Source organism: Medicago truncatula, chromosome 6, assembly GCF_003473485.1.
Source record: "Medicago truncatula cultivar Jemalong A17 chromosome 6, MtrunA17r5.0-ANR, whole genome shotgun sequence".
Classification (NCBI taxonomy): domain Eukaryota; kingdom Viridiplantae; phylum Streptophyta; class Magnoliopsida; order Fabales; family Fabaceae; genus Medicago; species Medicago truncatula.
The window spans coordinates 34,912,058-34,934,639 of NC_053047.1; the positions used below are offsets into that span (position 1 = coordinate 34,912,058).

At 32.7% G+C, this 22,582-nt stretch overlaps 1 protein-coding gene across 2 annotated transcripts; it reads right to left on the minus strand.

Annotated features, from left to right (window-relative positions):
- Positions 1 to 8,129: 8,129 nt before the first annotated feature.
- LOC25479404 (TMV resistance protein N) lies at positions 8,130 to 14,013 on the minus strand. 2 transcript variants are annotated; one of them, XM_024774871.2, is made up of 8 exons: positions 13,382 to 14,013; positions 12,048 to 13,149; positions 11,656 to 11,868; positions 10,631 to 11,520; positions 10,339 to 10,413; positions 9,726 to 10,006; positions 9,098 to 9,319; positions 8,130 to 8,513 (listed from the first exon to the last, which is right to left on the minus strand). In XM_024774871.2, exons 1-4 carry the CDS (start codon positions 13,882 to 13,884, stop codon positions 10,870 to 10,872), a joined length of 2,469 nt encoding a protein of 822 aa, XP_024630639.1. In that variant the 5' UTR covers positions 13,885 to 14,013; the 3' UTR covers positions 8,130 to 8,513; positions 9,098 to 9,319; positions 9,726 to 10,006; positions 10,339 to 10,413; positions 10,631 to 10,869. The 2 variants fall into 2 exon arrangements, with proteins under 2 accessions (XP_024630639.1, XP_024630637.1); XM_024774869.2 differs by having other exon boundaries at positions 9,726 to 10,064.
- Between the last annotated feature and the right edge of the window lie 8,569 nt (positions 14,014 to 22,582).

Below are 22,582 nucleotides of genomic sequence, written 5' to 3' on the forward strand. Positions count from 1 at the left end.
AAGGCTCAAGTGTTGGAGGCTTCCAACGAGCGCTCGATACTCGGTTGGGGACGTACGGTAGGAGATCGCCGGAATCCTTGAGTAACTTATTTGTGGCAGACAATGGAGCGAATGTTTGTTTTGTATCTGCCATGCCTGACTTATGCAGTAGATCAGTGATATATTTCCTTTGGGAAAGGAATATGCCCGTAGTAGAGGGAATAACTTCGACCCCCAAGAAATAATTAAGACATCCAAGGTCTTTCAAAGAAAAACGAGCAGCAGGTGTGGCGATGAGTGTTGAGACCTCTGCAGGAGAACTCCCAGTGACAATGATATCATCAACATATACTAATAAGTATGGTGTGTAACGCCCTCTTTAATTATTTGATTATTTTAAATGAGTTTAGAATATACTTATATGATTTGTATGATTTATTTTGATGAGTGATATTTTGTTATGTTATATGTTGGTATTTATTAGTATAATATATATGTTATTTGATTTAGAAATATGTATATGTTATTTGATTTAGAAATATATATATGTTATTTAGAAATATATATGTTATTTGATTTAGAAATATATATATGTGATTTAGAAATATGTATATGTTATTTGATTTAGAAATATATATATATATATGTTATTTAGAAATATATATGTTATTTGATTTAGAAATATATATGTTAATTGATTTAGAAATATACATGATTTGTCATAGAAATATACATGATCTGTTATAGAAATATATATGATTTATGGTAGAAATATATGTCATTTGCTATGGAAATATAAATGATTTGTTATAGAAATATATATAATTTGTTGTAGAAAATATATGTTATTTAGTATGGAAATATATATATGTTATAGAGATACATTTGTTATTTATTATTGTTATAGAAATATTTTATAATATATATATATATATATATTAGAATAGAATATTAAGATTGGGATATAAGAGAAAAATAAGTAGGTTAAGGATTTATATAAATAGGAGAGACCTAGTTTAGAAAAAACATAACGTACGACTGTTTTTGGAGAAAAGGGAGAAAAAGTCAAGAGAAGAGGGAGAAGACCTAGAGGCTGCGATTTTTATTCTTTAAGGTAAGGGTGAGACTAACTTTGCAATTCTATTAAGTATGTGAATCAATTGTTAGGTTTAACATGATGTAGGATGAGTTTTGAGGAATTGAAAAGTAGGTTAAAATTGTAGAATTAATGAATAAACGGTGGAAACTTGTTAAAAAGATGTAGAAACTGTTCTTAGACCTTAGATAATGATTAAGATGAATTCTGGAATTGAGATTAAGCTTAAAACCATGAGAGTTGATGATTTTTAGGCAAAACTGCACTTCTGCTTGTAGCGACATTCATCGCTCGCCTCCCGAGCTATGATCCTCGCCACGGCGAGTGATGAACTTCATCGCTCGCCACGCGAGCAACCTTTCCTCGCCTCGCGAGTTGCACGTTGCAGCTCGCCATAGCGAGCAGTTGAACTCGCCTCGCGAGCTTGACCAGAGAGCATGCAAGATTTCGTGATTTTGACTTTTGAGTTGAACCTTAGATGTCTTTGAGTACCTTTAGGTGTCTACTAGATATTAGAGGATTAATTAGAACAAGATTGAACCTGGAACAACCTTAGTTGGGAATCTGGCTTGTACTCGCCATGGCGAGCGGATGCTCTCGCCTCGCGAGCACTTCCAGAATTGAGTGCATTTGAGGATTTTGAGACCTGAGTTGCTTGGATTGATTAGGAGAGGAACCTTAGGTACTAATGAGACCTATTTAAGATGTTAACTGAGAACTGTGAAGCTATTGTGAAATGTTAAGTGATTATAATGTGATATAATGTTTTATGCATTACCTAAGAATTATTTGAATACTCAAGATGTTGTTGAATTGAAATTGATAATATTATGTCATGCTGTTTGTATGCTGCCTATGTTGCTGTTGTTGGTTATGTGAAATATTTATATGCCTTATGTGGAAAATGTATGATGTTTAAGTTGTTGATGCTTCACATTAATATTGTTATGTTGTGAATTGCTTGTGCTGTTTCTGTTGCTGTTATGAACTGCTAAGTTGTTTGTAATGTGATTTAATGATTAAATGCATTACTCTAAATATTAATGAATGATCAAGATGTTGTTGAAATGAATTGTTATTAAGCTTGATTGATTATGCTGCAATTGTTATTTAACTAAGTTGCATGAGTATGAATATGTTGATGATGAACTCCAAATTATTGGATGTATAAGTGATAAGTTGATTAAGGTGTCTTGTTGATAGAGTCCATGCATTAGCATTCATTGAGCTTTGTCCTCACCATGATTAGGAGCTTTGTCCTCCGCACGATAGGAGTTTTGTCCTCCGCACGATTAAAGTATATTAATACTTATGATGACGATTGGTACCACATGCATATAAGTGTCTAAGTTGCATTGTCGCATCTGTCGAGTCGAAGTCGTTGTTGATGAATTATCATCTATGAGTTGTTAAGTGTACTTGATGATGTTTATGTTAAGTTGATAGGTTGTCTTTTATTCATGAATTGATAATGAGATGTTTGATGAATAAGTATTATTATGAATTGATGATGTTACGTATAATTGCTAAGTTGTCTTCTATTATGAGTTGCTAATGAGATGCTTGGTGGAGAAATGTTATTACGAATTAATGATGTCGTTATGTTGTATATGAATTATGATTATGATGTGATGATCTACGTTGGTTAGGATTTAGTTATTATGTGTTATATGATGATGTTTATAATGTGATGAATATGAAGTAAATGATAATTAGAAGTTGGTTGAGTTATTAAGAATTATTACATGAAAGATTATTATTATTATTAATAGAGGAAGTTATTTGTGTTGTTAAATATAATTATTGAATTATATGCTTGATATTATTGTTTTGTGAAATCTCACCCCTTCTGCTTGAAAATGTTGCTCTTCGTATGAGTAACTTGCAGGTGATCGAGTTTAAGTTGCTGTTAGATTACTGTTGTGAGTGGATTAGCTCTCATGTGTGTCTTTAGATGCTCTGATACGTAACGGGATGGAAATTTTATTGTTGTCTTTCTATTCCTTACGTATTGTTTTTAAGAAGATTTATGACTATGTTTTTAGATTGGATTATATGAGATAATTATGAAGAGGCCTTCGTGCCAAAGACTATTTTAGATGTTGAAATAAATTCCGCTGCGAAGTATTAAAGATTTTGTTATTGAATTTTAAAGGATAAATAGTTATTTATTCAGTTTATGACTTTAAGAAAAGAATGTGACATTCCGTTTTTGTGAATACTCTGATTAATTAAATGAAATTTTTACATTGGGAAAACGGGGTGTTGCATGGTGGAACACCTGGTTTGTGGTGGATGAATAAAGAGGCATCAGCAGTGGAGTTGACGAAGCCAAGGGATAAAAGGAATACTCGAAGCTCCGTATACCAGGCACGAGGTGCTTGCCTTAAGCCGTAAAGTGCATTTTTGAGACGACAAATATGATCAGTGAAGTTTTTCTCGACAAATCCAGGTGGTTGTAACATGAATACTTCCTCCTTGAGTGTACCTTGGAGGAACGCATTGTTAACATCAAGCTGGCGAAGGGACCATCCTTGACGAACTGCAAGTGTAAGGAGAATTCGAATAGTCGCCGGTTTAACAACTGGACTGAATGTTTTTGTGTAGTCACAACCAAGGCGTTGATGAAATCCTATGGCGACTAGTCGTGCCTTGTTACGATCAGTGGAGCCATCCGGATTTCGTTTGATACGAAAAACCAATTTACATCCAACCAAATTCTGAGCAAAGGACCGGCTAACAAGATCCCATGTGTTATTGTTCTGTAAGGCATCAAATTCATCTTGCATAATCGAGCGCCAATCATGGTCACGAAGGGCTTGAGTGATATTGCTTGGTTCGATGGGACATAAGGGGCGAACATGAAGGTTAAGCTTTTTGATGGTTTTAACAATGTTGTTTTGAGAACGGGTGATGATCCCACCGACGTTGGTAGTGTGGTTGTTGTGTGGGCGAGCAGTGGGTGGGGGCGGTGGTGGAGGTGTTGGCGATGTAGTGATGTTGGCCAGTTCATTGGATGTTGGAGATGCGGGCGAGGATATTTGAATGTTTTGGGCGACCTCATTGGAGTTTGGTGAAGAGGGCGAAGATGTTTGAGTGGATTCGGCGAGCTCGCTGGATGTTTTTGAGGACGGCGACTGTTGTTGAGTGGTGTGAGCGAGGTCATTGGGCATTGGTGATGAGGGCGCAGACGGGTGAGTGATATGGGCGAGATCATCTGACATTACACCACTGACATTTGCCGAGGAAGGGTTTGCGATTTCCAGGGCGTTGATTTGATTGTGTGGGGAGCTTGGCAGGGCGCCGTTTGTTGTTGGGTCTTACCTGAGCATTCAAGGCAGTGAATGGGGCAGGGGGTTGTTGCTGAACAGCGGCGATTGATAGTTCCTGGATGAGAAGCTTCTCAAGAAGGTCGTCAAAGGTAATTAAGTTATCCCTTGCATTCACTCCGTCATTGACAGAGCTATAGCCGTCGTCGTGGCCAAGTGTTTAGTTTAAGAAACCCATCCAACCATAGCCATTTTGACCTACATTTACATAAATAAATAAAATGTTAATATTAATAAAAAACTTACAATAGCAACAAAAACTGAACACATTTCATTATGAAAATAGGATAGAACAACTCTTCCCATTCAGCAAAAAAAAAAATAATAATAAATACATTTGTTCCTTCCTTGTAGCTATGAAGCTTTGGGGACAGATAATTTAAAACGCAAGTCCTCACCAAGGGCACGCATGGATAGCACGAAAGGAAATACGTCGAGCTGCAGAAAGCCAGGCGGCCACGGACTATGTGGTTTGAGCCACTGCGAGACACGTCCTATGACAATGCAAAAAGCCAGACAACAATCGATGGATTTCTGGTAATGAACTGTAAAAGAAGAAATGAATGCTTAGGTCATAGTTAGAGAAAAGTTCCAAAAATAACTGACTGGACAGTCTGAAATTCTCATGCACACCATTATGCAGAAAACCAGAAACCTAACTTGCTACAATTGTGAAAAGGAAACGTGCATTCAAAATGAGAAGAAAAAAAAAGAGAGGTTAATTTCATCAGATAAAAGGACTTTCAATCTATGTAGTCATAGAATTTCATTTCTATTTTTGATGTACTAAACTACAATTTTGTTATGAAACACATATAAGATGAAGTTTTGATCTAATTTTACCTGCCGGAAAAAGGTACACATTTACATTAATGGTCTTCATACTACTTCTTTTCATAATACCTAAGAAATGACAAGTTATTGCTATTTGAAAATATATTATTTTCGGATAATGATCAACTTCTTTTTAAAAAGATGTTTCGAAAATATTATGATTATAAGAACTTATGCTTTCAAAGTATAAGGATCTTACTTGTAACAGCATTCATCTATATGATCCACCGCAATTTATTAGACGTCAGTTGAAAAGCTTCCATCACCTTTTAAGAGTTCTGGACTGAAGGGATATAGCTGGAGGACGCGAGAGATGGATTCCCAAACTTTCATCAGACCTGATTGCTTTTGATGCCTCTGAAGCATCCTTATGTACTAGTTGAACAAAAATTCAAGTTGATAGCTATGGCTTCTCCATTCTGCAAGTCACAAGCATTCAAATAGATGTGATAAGTAACACAATATACAGTTATGCTGCAACAGAGAAGATCGATATTGATTACTCGACAAATTTTTGTACTCCCTCTAAACTTGTCATCATTCTTTTTGTCTGATTTTCAATCACAATATCTCCCCACTTCAAACAATATGCATTATTAACTTTCATGAAATTCATTTTACTTGTTGTTTCGTTTTTGACATGCAGGTTTGTGACTAACCCAAGATAATACGTTATCGTAGTAGCTATTTGATTGGTTGACTTAAGGATTTGATATAAACGTCTACCACTCTGCAATGCACTTGCGTTTCATTTTTAACATACAGGTTTAGGACAATCTTAGAAAATACTTCATTCTTCTCTATGTAGGACCGAGACAAATACGTTCATCGGACACGACACTGCCATGCCGACACTACATGTATTAGTGTCCGACACCGAATACGCTTTTGAAGTCAAGTCTTACAAGCTGTTTGTGTCTGAGACCTTAGGGTAGCTCCTAAGGACAACAAACTAATAAAAGTAAAGGAATGGAAAGAGAAATGAATCCCAGATTGTCTTGATTAAGCTTTTATATCCAAACATGTAAATTTGAACCACATACAAACAAATCATTTTCAGGAATTCCTTTTCAAGTGAAGTTGAACTCATATTTTCTTCTAAAGAATTTTCAAATGGTCATTCAGATATATAACAAACCTTCCAATCGGCCATAATATATAAATCCAAACATAAAAAGGTTTCAGAATATATACTAACAACTTAATTTAAAATGAATGACTAATATATATTTATCCAAACTTATAAGGTTTCAATATTTTGCCATTAAAACAACAAACCATATTAATGCTTCTGTTAGAGGAAATTTTGTTGACAGTCTGTAGCTTAAAACTGAAACAATTCAAACTAATTAGCGTTTTGTACTTTGCCGCATAGCTAGACCCTGATTTCTTGTTTTTGCAGCCAAACACATGTTCAACTTACAACTAGACATTAAATTATTGGGAATAATATGGTATGAACTTTAATATATATAATACAGACATTAATCAAATTGTGGATAACAACTAAAGCAAATTTACTGGTTGAAAATGCAGCAAGGACAAACAATACATTGTGACTGTGCCCAAACGATACTCATGTGATCACGAAAAGAACAGTGTTCATCCATTTCCTACTCTTATTTCCTATATGCAATGCAATGGTGTCCATAGAGGAAAAAGAGTGCTATGGATGTCACTCAAATCCAACGCCAGAGACAAGAAGCTGAAAACCCTAAAATTTTCTCTATCAGTTGGTAGCCACAGAGGAGAAAAATCAGCACTCATCACCGCTGGGATAAAATATGATGATGCAGAAACCAGGGATATTGAAGCTGAAGGTCGGGTGTTGTGATGTTTCTGCCATTGTGTCAGTGAGCAGAAAGGTGAACATTTGACCGGGATTGAAAGTTTGAGGGATCGTGTCAAGGAATGTCCATAGGGAATCCTCACAATCGAGCCGGTTAGGAAGCCTATCTTGTAAGAGTCTCCAACCATACACAACTTTTTTTAGCACTGATGTGAGCCATAATCTATGCACTGCCTTCAATAATTCATCGTCGAAATCATTGAAAAACGCAAATTTCACAGCTCTTGATAACATCCTTTCTCTGAGAATCTGCTGTACTCTCCGGCAACAATTTAACAAAATCTGATACAGGTTCCTGCAGCTATAAATTTTCCACCATTCTTTGCTCATTCCCATTCAGACTTCGCCACCAGCACCAGCGCCAAACCTGTATATTTTCCGCCTACATCCGCTTTTGCGACATGGTATTGCATCTGTCTGCAGCCAATATGTACAGTTCAGGAAATAGAAACTGATTGGTTGGTTACACTTCCACAATTCATTGCAAAGTAATGTGGTTTTCACCATTTCCTATCGCACTTCTAAGAAGAGTTGCAAACCAGTTTGGTTCAATGTCAATATCCCTTCCAATTCTATTGAGGGATGCTTTAATTACTTTTATGGTAAAATACACTCGTCAAATATGTGCTAAGGTTTTTGAAGTTGATCATATGAATATTCAATTATATCTTCTAATAATTTCTGTGATTATATATTGTAATTACTTAGAATATGGAAAGTATGGGTAGCATGTGTAAAGCTGGCTGTTATGGGTTTTTTTGGCTCATGAATTTGTTGGTGGTATCTCATTCTGTGTTGGTTTAGAGTTCTCTTCCTTTAGTTTTTGGTCCAATGGGGGGTGAACTCTAGTGATTTCACTAATTAGTTTTTTATCAGCTCCGGTTACTGGTTTTTGGCCTTGTGGGAGGTTCTTAGTTTTTTCTCATTTTAATGGGTTTTGGCTTACTCTCCCATTCTGGATGGTACAATAATTATATTTTAAAAGCTATTATGATATAATATATACAATACCTTTTTTATGAGAATATTCAAAGTCTAGTTGTAATTAAAAATCAAACACTTTTATTTAAGAAATGTTAGTTCACATCATTGAATAGAGATTTGAGATGAACCATCTGTCAGAATCATACATACATTTGTTGTTGCTGCGACACAAGTTCTGTTGCAGAAAAATGATTTGGCAGAAAACTGCTTTTACACAAGAATACCTTATTAATTACAAGAGCCATACAGTGTTGTTTCTGCTACTCAAGTTCTGTCTCAAAAAACTTCTGAGTTCTGATCTTCATCTGCTTTAATCTTTCTATACGGATTCAAGTTTGTGTACTAAGATTGAAATTCTCAAAACCAACGGATTCTATGCTGCGAGCAATCTCTAGACATGTCGCATGACAATGCAAATAGCCAGATGACTACAGATGGTTTCCTGACAATGTACAGACAAAGAACAAGTAAATGCTTAGTTTTCGTTAGAGAAAAGTTGCCTGAGTTTCAAACATAATTTCTTTATGTTTATTTCAACAAGAGAGAATCCACTCTTGAAATTGTCATACAAACCATTATGCAGAAAACAAAAAATTCTGACATGTTACGGTCAAAATGAGAAAATAAAATGAAATTCAGTTTAAAATATTAATAAATCATATGAAGGAAATATGAATTCTTGAGATACATTAAGGAGTAGCAGATCGAAGTAAATTAATTTTTCCTATTGTAAGTACAAAACCAAAACTTAGAATTATAAAAAAGGCTTCTTTATACCATGAAGTACATACATTTAAATATTTCCTGAACAGATTTTTTTAATTTTTTTTTTTTTTGCAATTTTTAATCCCTTAAACTATCTATTTAACTGTGATATAAGATGAAGTTTGTATCTAAATTGACCTGTTGGACAAAAGATACACATTTTTATAACGGTCTTCATACACCCTAAGAAATGACAAGTCATGCATATTTATAAAGATTATAATTAAAAGTATTTATGGTTTCAAAGTATAAGGATCTTACTTGTAACAACATTCACAGAGGATCCGCCGCAATTTATTGGATGTGGTGCAATTTATTAGATGTTTTTGTGGATATGTCCAACTTCCACCACAGCTTTTAAAAGTTCTGGACTGAAGGGATATAGGTGGAGGCCCTGAGAGATGGATTCCCGACCCCGATCCGAAACATTCATCAGACCTGATTGTTTCAGATGCCTCTGATAGCTCTGGATTCAACTTTCCACTGGTCACATGCATTCAAATAGATTTGATAAGTAACATAATATACAGTTATGCTCAACAGATAAGATCCATATTGATTATTTCGACAAAACTAAGCATTTAGCTCACTGTAAACCTCGTGTGTGCTTATAAGCTAGTGGAATTTTTATGAATTATGTATCATGTTTGAATTGCAATCACGTTAAATTTCATTCATAAAAGTTAAAAATCCAAATAGCCTGAAAGCATATAACATTAGTTAGGACTTCTTCAAGTTTATGAAACGTATATGTTTACTAGCTAATAGTAAAGCCACTTTCTTAATCAACTAAATGTAGAGCAATATTAAAAAACATGTGTCGACACTGGTAGAAATTGAAGAAAATAACATATTTGAATGTAGTCAGTGGTGTCGATGTCGAACTTACAGACATGTGTCGGACATGTACACGTCTTCGTGAGAAGTGTATGTGCTACAAAGCATCCTCCACAGTAAGTTGAAGCAATATTTTAGAGTGAACAAACATTAATCAAGGAATGTTGAGATTGAGAGAATAACAACAAAGCGGTTAACTTTATGATGAACCTAGACCAAGGAATGTACCCAACATCTTTGTATTCTCTTCTTTCATCAATTCCTTTTGTTGCACCCACATCTTTCTCTGAAAATCCATAAGGATTGAAAATTTGTTTTGTTTCCTTTTCTTTTCTGATAATGATGCATTGAGATAGTCAGCTAATTTTTTTCATAACGGTCTTCATACACCCTAAGAAATAACAAGTCATGCATATTATGATCAAAAGCATATTTATAAATATATTACTATGAGATGGCAATCAATTTCTTTTTCAAATTATCTTTTATAAATATTATGATCAAAAGCATTTATGATCAAAATCTTCGAAGTATAAGGGTCTTGCTTGTAACAACGTTAATTCATGATCCGTCCCAATTTATAAGACCTTGTGTGAAAGTTTCCAGCTCCACTACACCTATTAAAAGTTCTGGACCAAAGGGATTCCAAACCTCAAAGTTCATACCTCTGAAGCATCCTTATGTAATGGCCATGCAAATATTCAAGTTGATAGCTGTGGATTCTTATTTCTGCAGGTCGCCTGCATTCAAATTTCAAACAGATGTGATAAGTAACACAATATAGAGTTATGCTGCAACATATAAGATCGATATTGATTACTCGACAAGATGAATTTACATAGCATGCCAAAACTAAGCATTTTGTGCACTGTCTGACTCCAGAAACGTCTTTAATGATTTGAAAAACTTGTGCAGGAAGAAACAATTATTTGGTTCATGATAAAGTTAAATATATACCTTGACCATGGAATCTATCTATCAACGGTGTTCCTTTTCTTTTGTTTCAGTAAGCACGAAGTTTGGCATGCCTGACACTAAAGCGTCGAATTGTGATTGCAAAGCATTGCGACATTCATCTAATTTTATCTTTCCATAAGAATTGGTGAATATGGCATTCTCCTCCATGTTGTTTTTCTCCTTGTACATGATTCCCATTTTTACATTTGATGAATAATAGTAGAAGTGCTTCCTTGAGTTTAGGCACAAGTTTCCCACACTACAAAGTGCTTTGTCAAAAAGAGTATATTTATAGCCATTGACAAACAAAGAAGAATAATAATAATTGTTCTAAAAGGGATCTTTTTACGAAACCAGAAAGAAATGGTGTGTCCCTTGCTTCTGTGCCTTGATTTGCATTGAAATCCAGAAAACTTTTCTAGATTCGATGGAATCCCTCGATCTTCCTCAAAACACTTGCATTCATCCAATCTAAGGATCCTAAGAAGGTTAATTTTTAAATTGTCACCTGATATTGTTAAGTGACGAAGTTCACTAAGATTTTGAAAGGAAAATGGAAATTCTCCTATGGAAGTTTCCTTCAACAAGATAGATTTTATATTTGTCATCTTGCATAATAATTCTGGAAAACTCTTGAGACTCTTACAATTAGAGAGTTCCAAATTCTGAAGAGAGGGAGACTGTAAGGGTGGAAAACTCTCGAGCTTCTCGCAACCCTCTGCATTTAAGATTTCTAATCTATTTAGGTATCTAAGTGAATTGTGAATTGTAACTAAATTATGACATCTTGCAAACGAGAACTTTTCTAAATTTGGAAGCCATGAGACATCGGGTGTATAGATTAAATCTTGACAATTGTCGAATATCAACACTTTCATATTCTCAAGCTTCTGCATAAACACACAGAAGAAACAAAAAATAAATAAATAAAAACCAAACACTATACTCTCATAGTGAATTATAAATATATACAATTAGGAAATGGAACTATATATGTACAAAAAAAATGATATTGTTTAACTTGCCTTATTCAAACTACTAGATGATGGAGACCTCAGAATACATCCTTTCATTACCCTCAAACTTCTTGGAAGATACTTGAGACTTTGAATATGATAGCCATTTTCAGTAATAAACGTTTTGAGGTGTGTCATCTTCTTGAAGGCCTTTCCATTCTTGTCTATTACGGATTCCATAGAGTGCAAATTCATATATATCATTTCAATTTTACTGGTTCCCTTTTAACGAAAAAAAAAAAAAAAGATGAATCAACCACAATACAAATAAGATAGAGAAATTTATGTGTAATTAACTGAAAAGAATTAGTAGTATCAGATGCTTGTATACATATCCAAAAAGAGCAAAGTCATGTTAAAAGCTAAATAACAAATTGTTCCTGCATATCAATCTTACTCACAGTGTTTTCTTCTAGAACTTCAAATATATCCTTTTCAAACCATAACCTGCTTCTTTTTCCAGGCTCAAAAGGTGATTCTAGTCGGACGAGTTCTTTACCCATGTTCTCTATCAAGTTATGTAATGACACATGACTATCGTATTCAAAATGGTCAATGAGACATTTTTCAACTAGCACTTCAACATGATGATTTATGCAATGACCATAATGAGCATGAAGTATTTCTTTGACCTTTTCCCATTTACAACCTTTGAAGCAACAAGCAATGTCTAGAAAGACACTTTGCTCCTCTTCCTCCAAAGAATCATAGCTCACTTTAAGTATTCTTTGGATCTCTTTATTGGGAATCTTTTCATACCAATCTAATGTATTCTTGCATTCTTCTATGTTCTTTCCAAACAAGTTAGAACCCACTATTTCTATAACTACCGGAAGGCCAGAAGCATAAGCAACTACACGATTCAAAATCTTTTCATAACTTGAAGGAACTTTGTCATTTTTAAAAGCCATCCACCTCAACAATTCAAGAGCTTCTGTCACATTCAACCCTTTTACTGCATATGTTTTTTCTATCTCATGACAGGCTAGTAAGTGTTTATCTCGGGTGGTGATGATGACTCGGCTTCCAGGACCGAACCAATCAACTCCTCCAGCCAAAGCATTCAGTTGCTTCATATTGTCAACGTCATCGAGAATCAAAAGAATCTTCTTTCTACACAACCTTTCCTTTATGATTGAGATTCCCTCACTGACATCTGCTAACTTAATTTTCAGTTGAAGTGTCTTTGAAAGGAGCATCTCCTGGAAACGTTTCAAGCTATTTGAAGCTGAATTCTCTCTGACTTGTTCAAGAAAACATAAACCTTCAAATTGATCAGCAACAAAATTATAGATTGCTCTTGCAAGTGTTGATTTACCTGAGCCTCCAATCCCATAAATTCCAACCATATGGACCCCATCATCAGGTCCCTCATCAAGAAGCGATTTCACTTGTTGTACTCGAGACTGCAATCCAACAGGGTAAGTGGCAACATGTAAGGACTGTCGACTGATCTTGTTGGAGATGTATTTGACTATCTTTCCAATAAGCTCGTATTCATATCTATTCATGTCCAATAATATAAGTTAGTATGTAACAACATCACACAATCACATCCATGTACTCATAATATATTATACATTTTTAACTATTTTGACATATAAATAACTAACAATTGTTTAAAAACATAAATAAAAAAGGTGTTACACATTTAGGCTTTAAGATGGTATTGAGGAATAGAAATTAAATAAATTAAATGCAAAAAGCAAAACAGGAATTAAGTAAATAGGCGTACCCATGACTATCATCATGGTAGCTGGGCAAGTTAGCAGCCAGACTCAGAGCCACTTTCCATTGCTGCAACCTCTCCATGTTTTTCGTATCATTTTGAAACCTATTTTCATGCTCAGCCAATGCTTTACCATACCTACCTGTATGATGTCGCACATCAGTAGGTTCCACACCAAAGAAAACAGGCAAAACGAGGCAACCCTTGGTTTTGTAGCAGTGAATGATGTGGACAAGTGTGTCCAAACAAGATGAAGAAGATGCATAGTTGGCAGAAAATATGGGAATCAAAATCCTGGATTCTTCAATAATGATTGGTGTGACTTTGTCTCTTCTTTGAAGATCACTGTCATCGTCATCATGGAAGGTACGAATTCCCTTGTCAATAAGAGCCTTCAAGAGATTGCCGGTGAAACCGTACCGAGTGTCGGTGCCCTTACAAATGAGGAACACATCGTAACTGAATGCATAGGAAAATGAAGAGGAATAGAAAGGTAATTGCATGGCCATGAGAATTGAGAGAAATAAGATGAGAAGAGTTTGAGAATGCAGAATATGAATGAGGATGTTTTTGTGGTGTGATGTGAAACTTTAAGACAAGGAGAAAACTTCTGACGAAAAATGGTCTATGAAACTTCCTTGCCATTTCCTATTGCCGTGTGGACCAGTCATTGTCTACCGCCTCTTGTAAAGTAATTTCTTCAATGTGGTTACTGTTCAACTTTTGGGGAAAACTTAAATAAATAATAAATAAATAACCGGTTAACAACCTAAAAGTATAAAAATTAAATTAAATTTTGCATTGAAAATAACACTTTTTCAACATTTAAAAAATAACTAAAAAAGAGAATATTTCATTTTATAACTCTCAACAAGTGTTCTTCCTTATTTATATTGTACTATGTTTATTCATTTTCTCATCTTGCGTGTGGACCGGTGTAGAAAACTTTTTTTTTTTTTTTGAAAGGACCAGTGTAGAGAACTTGTTATGACAAATTTTCTATATCCCTGCGTGTGGACCAATCACCAATAATCTATATCCCTACGTGTTGACCAATACCAACCCTGCCTTGAAAATATTACCACTTGACCCAATTGGTTAGTTAACTAACCATGCATGCACACACAATTATTGCCCTAGGTTTTAGGTTAAATAATCATTTTTAAAATGAGTGTCACTTTAGTCAAAAAAAATTGTTTAAAAATAAATATCTTTATCTTTATCTTTATTATATATATTGCGCTATTTTTTCTTAAAAGTACACGTGTCATCCTAGAATTCTAAGGAACATTTAATGTTGTTCTGATTCAATGCATTTCATGTTTTTTTATTTAAATTGTTTTTGCTATTTAATTTCATTACTAAATTAAGGGCAAAATTGATGCAATTTACTTGCTTCTTTTTTTCTATAAATATTGTTCGTGAGTCTCAACATTTTCACGTCATTCAGAATTCAATTTTGAAATTCTTCTCTGAAATCTCTCTTATATTTTATTGAAACACTTTTCTTCTTAGCATATTTTTTTTCATCACTCTAATTTCAAAAGCTGATTCAATTTATGATATCAATCCACTAAATGTTGTGGATATCCATGTATTTTGTCCAAATTCACATATTCGCCCTATGATAATTTCAAGTTCTAACGGTTTATGGCATGGATGTAACGCCCACTTTCGTTTAATCGTTATTTAATCGAGTTTAGGCAATTATATTATAATTATATAATATATGCATGATTTTGATATGTTTTGATGATTTGATTGATGACGTGATAAGTTATGAGGTTTGGAGGATTTGATTAAGATATGAGATTTATTTTATTGATAAATAGAATAAAGATTTGAAAATAATATAAAATATTTAGTTGAGGGCTGTTTTGATATTTTAGATAGTTTTGGGGGAGAAAGTGAGATAAGATAAGTAATTAGGAAGAGATATAAATAGAGAAGACCTAATTGTTAGAAAAACTGATTGTACGTGAAAACTTTTGGAAAAGGGAGAAAAAGCTTAGAGAGGAGCAAGAGACCAAGAGGGCTGCGATTTTCTTCATAACCAGGTAAGGGTGGGACTAATAACTCAGTAGCATTAACCTCTGTAATTCTGATGATTAGTTGACAAAGTTAGGATTGATTTAGAGAAGTTTTGGAATTAGGTCAAAACCCTAAAATTTGAGAATAAACGGTAAAACTTGTTTAGATTGATGTAAGAATTGTCCTGTAACCTTAGAATATGTTTAGGATGAATTCTGGAATCAAAACCAAGCTTAGAACCATGTGAAACGTCGGATTTTTGTGATTTTAGGAAGCCTGGCCGTAGCGACATTCATCGCTCGCCACGGCGAGCTATGATCCTCGCCTCGCGAGTGATGAAGTTCATCGCTCGCCACGCGAGCCCTTCCTTTTCGCCTCGCGAGTTGTTTGGTTCAACTCGCCATGGCGAGCAACCCCTCCTCGCCTCGCGAGCTTAGGCAGAGTGCATGTCATATTTTGTGTTTCGACCTTTTTAGTTGGACCTTGGATGCCTATGAGTGCCTAAACATACCTAGAGATGATTAGGAATGATTTTAGGACAGGATTGAACCCAGAACAACATTAGTTTGGGAGATTAGTGTTACTCGCCATGGCGAGTAAGTACTCTCGCCTCGCGAGTACAACCAGAATGTAGTTGCTTGAGTGTTTGTGCGATCTGTGTCGCACGAGTTGATCAAGAGTGAACCCCTAATTGGTATTGAGACCTAGTGGTGACGTTTAATGCAGCCTGTAGAGTTGTTTAAGTTATATTGATATTAATTGAGCAAGAACTAATGTATTGTATATTCATGCAAGATATGAAGATTTGATAATAATGCAATTTATGTGCTATTGATATAATGATATCATCTTGATATGTGACTTGTTTATGCTGCTTCCGTTATTTAACTAAGTGCATATGTTTATGATAAGGTTTAGCTCCAAATTATTGGATGCATGTTGATTACGATGATTACGTGTTTTGTTCATAAGTGTCCATGCATAGCATATCATTGAGCTTAGTCCTCACCACGAAAATTAGGAGCTTTGTCCTCCGCACGTTTTATAGGAGCTTTGTCCTCCGCACGATTAAAGTATATTAATACTTATGATGACGATTGGTACCACATGCATATAAGGAGTCTAAGAGCATTGTCACATTGTCATGATTAAGATGCCTTGTTGATGATGATTGGTTATGTGATTACGTGATATGTGTTTATTAATTATGATATGTTATTCCTAATGATTGGATATATGATTACGTGATAACTGTTTAGCAATTATGCAAAGTTAGTAATGGAATGAATATGATGTTAATGTATGATTCTCATTTACATTGATTAATGTTATTGTATTATGAAATCTCACCCCTTCTGCTTGGAAATGTTGCCTTTCGTATGGGTAACTTGCAGGTGATCGTGCTTAGTGTGCAGTTGCCGTCGTGAGTGGCCTTGCCTTCACTGTGTCGTCTAGGTCGCTCTGATACGTAACGGGATGGGGTTATATGCTATAACATGCTTCATTCTCTTACGTGGATAATATGTTATTTTTATTATGTTATGGAATATGAACTATTTTGATGGGGCCTACGTGCCAAACTGATTTATGATTTTTGAATTAAATATTCTGCTGCTATGTTAAAGATATGGTGAAGGTTAAATTATTATTTAACTGTTTTTGGATTACGTTTCTATGTGATATCCCGTTTATGGTTTTTACTCTGATAATTGTTTATGAAATTTGTATATTGGGAAAACGGGGTGTTACAATGGACATCATAGATCTACCCAAAAAAAAGTTAGATAATATAATTTTTTTTTTGTTGTTGTGGAGAATGTCCATTTGTTGGGTTTTTTTCCATCTATAATATATGTTATGTTCGGTTTCATATTCTATTGAAATTTTGCCTTTAGATTGTTGGTTAGTCCTGTATAAATATTTTTGTAAGATTTTGTTTTGTTTGTGTCTGCTTCCCATTTGTACTTATTCCATAAAAGATTTTGATTTATTGTGTTATTTCCTTTTGGTTGCCATTGTAACACTAAGATCAATTATTTTTATATCTATGATCTTTTGTTTAATTTATTCATGTTTTGATGTGTATATACGTTTGTAATCATTTTGTATATAATCAATTCATTTCTTAGACATATAATTCATAGGTACCTAAATTAGAGTGATTTTATTTGTCAATATACAACGAATGTGATTCGGTGGATGCTATCAAAATGAGATTGATTTCGTCAATAATATAATATTAATTTATTTCTCCTAAAAACATTTATTCATTTTACATTTTTATAATTTAATTGGGAATAATTATACTCCAAGCAATAATTATTCTAAAAGATATTTAAACATAAATTGTTACGAATCAAAAAAATAGAAACTTCTTTTTTATACAAAAAAAAAATTAGAAACTATTAACCGTCAATTGCCAAAGTATGTCTGACATATATATTAGCATATATTCCTTGGAGTAAGCATCAATTTTCCTCATAGAACCGCTTGACCAAATATTACAAAACAAAACACGATATAATGATCCATTTTAATATTGGTTTGATCTCTACCAAAAAAAATATATATTGGTTTGATCTTAATTGCTTTAATGGAACTTAAATAAAATATAATGTAATTGATTCATTTTAATATTGTTAAAGTAAACATAAATGATTGCAATTAAAAAAAAAGTAAACAAAAATGTCACACAATTATCCAAGAGCGTTTAGATGAGATGACACGAGTCTCTTCTAGCTTAACCAGGTCCTTGAGCAAGCAACAATTTTAACTTTTGTCACACATTTAGGTCCCACAAGACTCGAAAGATTAGTCTCCACGGTTACGCGCCCGGAGGATATCTGATTTCCACAAAACAAATGTCACATAGTTTCCATTTCTAAAATTGTTACTGTACACATGACATCTTTCTTTGTCAAACCTACCTAAGCAATATTGATATGCCTCTATCTGATCATGAGACATCACCGGAACAGAGAAAAAAAATGATATATTAATAAAACCAACGATTGCATAAACACAAACACATAGCTAGAGACTCTAGAAAAGATCCTTGCAACTCCAAGTAAATAAAAAATATATATGTTGTCGTGAACTTTAAAAACAAGTTTTGTTTAAATTTATTTATTTCATTCAAACCCTACAAAAATGCATCATTTTAGGTAAATTTATTAGAAAAAGTAGGTAAAAGAGAACAAATGTGTTTCATTCTAATTTTGGACCAAAATATCAATTTTCTATAATATACTTTTATTTACGATTACGGTTTGAGAGAGTTTTTTTTTTCATAAGTGTCTCATTATATGTATTGGTCACCTTTACATAATTTTTATCACAAAAAAATTAATAATAAGTATGGGTTCTTTCATATGGCCGTTTTCAAATGTAGTACTCGATGTTATGTTATGTTATGTTATGATTGGTATATTAGTTAATTTCAATTTTTTTAATTTTTTTTATCACTATTACTTCCAAAAGATCAATACTCACTATTACAATTTAGTTTTATGATTTATATCAAAACAATTTTTAAACAACTACCATCTATCTCTAATTATAAGCAAAAATGTTCATTCAAGCAGTTTAGCATGCATTGTTTGTCGGCCTATTAAATTTAGTAGTATTTTCTCCTTTCTTAAGGAGGTTGTAATGAATGATATGATGAATAAAATGCTAGGTGTTAACGTCATTAGTTGTTTCTAGGATGAATATGGTGTCAAATGATCTTAATATAACATTTAAATCATATGGTATGCAATTTCAATTAACATTTTATTTTGCAATAACCATAAATAGAAGTCATATAAATGTCTATGTAGGTATTTATCTTTCGAATCATGTCTTTACACATGGATAACTTTATGTTATTGTCTCTCGCCTTACATCTAAAAATGAATGAAATTTCTAAATTCGATGAAGAAAATAATATTTGCAATGAGACTACGAATGTTTTGTATCACAATGTTTTGCAAAATTTGTAAACATTAATAATGAAATCAAGTTATTTCTTTTATAGGGAAATGCTAACCGGTGCCCCCGGGGCACTGGTTAAGGGTATGAAAAAGGAAATTATATAGTAGTTAATGCATTAAAATTGTGTAATTAATTTATCATAATGTCAAAAATAGTTTCCTTTTATGGTAATAATTCCCTTTTATGGTATGTTTAACCCGTTCCCCGGGGGCACCGGTTAGCAAGACCCTTCTTTATATTATATTATGCTATTGTTATTCTTAAAATTTATTTGTGGTTTATATCAGTAGCAATTAACCTCTCATTATTGTATTTATGGCACTAGAAATGACAATAAATTGGTTTCAATGCAATGATATATATGACAACAACATGTATTGCATTTAAATAAGGATGTAACTTTCTTCCCTTTCAATTCTTCCCTTTCGAATTTGAAATCTTAACCATTATTTCCTTTATTTTCATTCCCGCATATTTCATCTATTAGAGACCAAAATAATTAAATTCAAATGGTTAATACACCTCAATATGACCAATACATGAACCAAATAATTGAATTCAAATGGTTAATAAGCTCTCTAAGGACATATTGTATGAAAACACACACTCCTCATCATCTAAATAAAGCTTGCTTATTGGGTGTACTGCATAGTCACTCATTCATGTTAGCATTTTTTTCCAATAAATTTCAACACATGTTGAATTACATGCATTATACATATTTTTCCTTCAAAAAAATGCATTATACATATTTAAATTTGTCATTTATTTTAATTGATTTATGGTGAAAAATAGCCAAAAAAATTTAACGTGCAAGATGCAAATTAGCCAAGTTTTCTTCTTATTTTTAAACGCTAATAATTGCAATAGTTTTCCTAATAAATGCATTACTAACTATTTAATCATTAATTAACCATTTTTTTTTTGAAGAATCATTAATTAACCATTAAGTTTAGCATATTTCCTCACTTTTTATATTTTACGATCCATAAATCATGCAATTGCTTATGTGATTTTTATTAAGTCATGTAGTTTTTTTTTCTCTAAAAAAAAAGTCATGTGGTTTTTTTAATCTCTATTATAAACATTTCCCTTATTTTATTTTGATAGTATATGTGGCAAGCTTATATTGAAAGGTGCAGTTAATGTCTTTCTATCAACCAATGAGTATGAATCGTGACTCATAATCTTTGAACTAACGAATCAAAATAGATCATGACTCATTTTGTTAAGTGAATGTGGCATCTTCACATGATCTACATCTCATTTAATGTTTTCTTATCATCCAATTAAATTGAATTATGACTCATTTATTTTTTATTAGCCAATCAAGATGGACCATGACTCATTTAGTTTTCACCAACCAATCAAAATTGATTACACAATGATTTTTGTCTCTGTATATAGACAATTTGTTTTTCATTATTTTCATGTGTCTCTTCCCCCCATAAATTTTTTCGTAAAAACAAGTATTTTATGTGTTTTTCTTTTTTATTTGTATCTAATTGTTTATTGTTAATGCTACTTTCTCAGGGTTCCATTGGAGAGCATGTGTCTACGTTCTACGACTTCAAGATGTTCAACATCAACAATATAATTTTTAATCAACAATATATTGCAAAGAAAAAATGATGTATTGTCGAAATTTAAATAATTGAGGTTACTTAAAAAACTATTGAATATTTTATTTTTTTTAAAATAAACTAAAAATAAAAATATTTTAAGTTTTTTATTATTGTTTCACATCTAATTTTTCAAAAGGAATATTTCATGTACTAAAAAAAATCGATAAATTTAAAAAAAAATCATTAAATTTTGAATAATTCAATTTGAATAATTAGTTTTTTTTTTCATGTATAATCATGACAAAATAAATTAAGACTCATTAATGTGACCATTTAAATTAAAATGATTCTATTAAATGTCTCATTTATTGGGTCAGATGATAAAAAAAATATTATTTAAATGATACTATTATATGATATCATGTTTTGATTCACTATTGTTGCTATTAATAGCATTCCTAATTAAGATTGGCTCGGCTAATAACGAGTTAACTCAACCTCAAGAGCTTTGATTTAAACCCCACTATTATCGTGAAGATATCTTTGATAGGGAGTAACTTTGTGAGTGTTCATTGTGTCATGAGACATATCTTGATCTTGATGTGTCCTCAGAGTCTAACTCACCTAAAAAAAATTATAATAAAAAAAAACATTTTTTTTTAAATTGTAAAATGTATAGATTATGATAGTAGTCTTTGAAAAACATCAATTTATTTTATGAAAAGTTAAGGGTGTGTTTGTTTCAAGGCAAGAAATTACATTCCTTGAAACGACATTCCTACCCATTTCTTTGGTAAAAATTTAGATTTCCTGAAATATTTTAGAAATTAATTAATTTAAAAAATAAAAATGGAAATAAACGTTAATGGTAGTTAGAATTTATGGCAAGTTGAGTTTTATTACCATATGAATTTTAGATTTCCATCCTTTAAGCATGAAAATAACAATAGAAGAAAACATGTGTAAATAACATTCCTCATAATATAATATTCATGGGAACAAATTTTCAAAACTTGAAACAAACATGAGAATGTTGCATATTTCTAATCTCACGTTCGTAGGAGTCATATTACAAACCTTGAAATAAACACACCCTAAGGCCTAAAGTCTCTTTAACATATTCTAAAGGAACTTTTTTTTTTTTTTTTAAGAAATAATAATAACAAACACAAATTAAAAGGAGAATTGAATGATATCAAAAATTAAATTTTAGCAATAACTCAGTGATTTTGTAATTTTCAATTTTACGAATTTTCAACGAAACTTTTTATACAATTTATTTAGGGGCCCTCAAAAAAGTGAATATAGATAGGGTGCTTCTATAGCCACCATTCTCTACATGCACCTTATTTATTTGCTCCACAATGGGGGTGTTTATTTATTATGGTGTTAAATAGGTGAAACACTCATCATTGTGGATAGTCTTAGAGATAAAAGAGCACTCACAAATATATTTATGTTTACTTATCTCCAAGGATATTAGCTGAGTTCGAAACTCAAAATCTTGAAATTCAAAGTTTGTCCTTCTGCTACTAGATTAAACCCTTAAGTTGGAAAATCGCATTGAACAACAAAATGAATTTTTATTTCAAATTAATAATGACAAATGAAATATCCCTTATACCCAAACCATCTC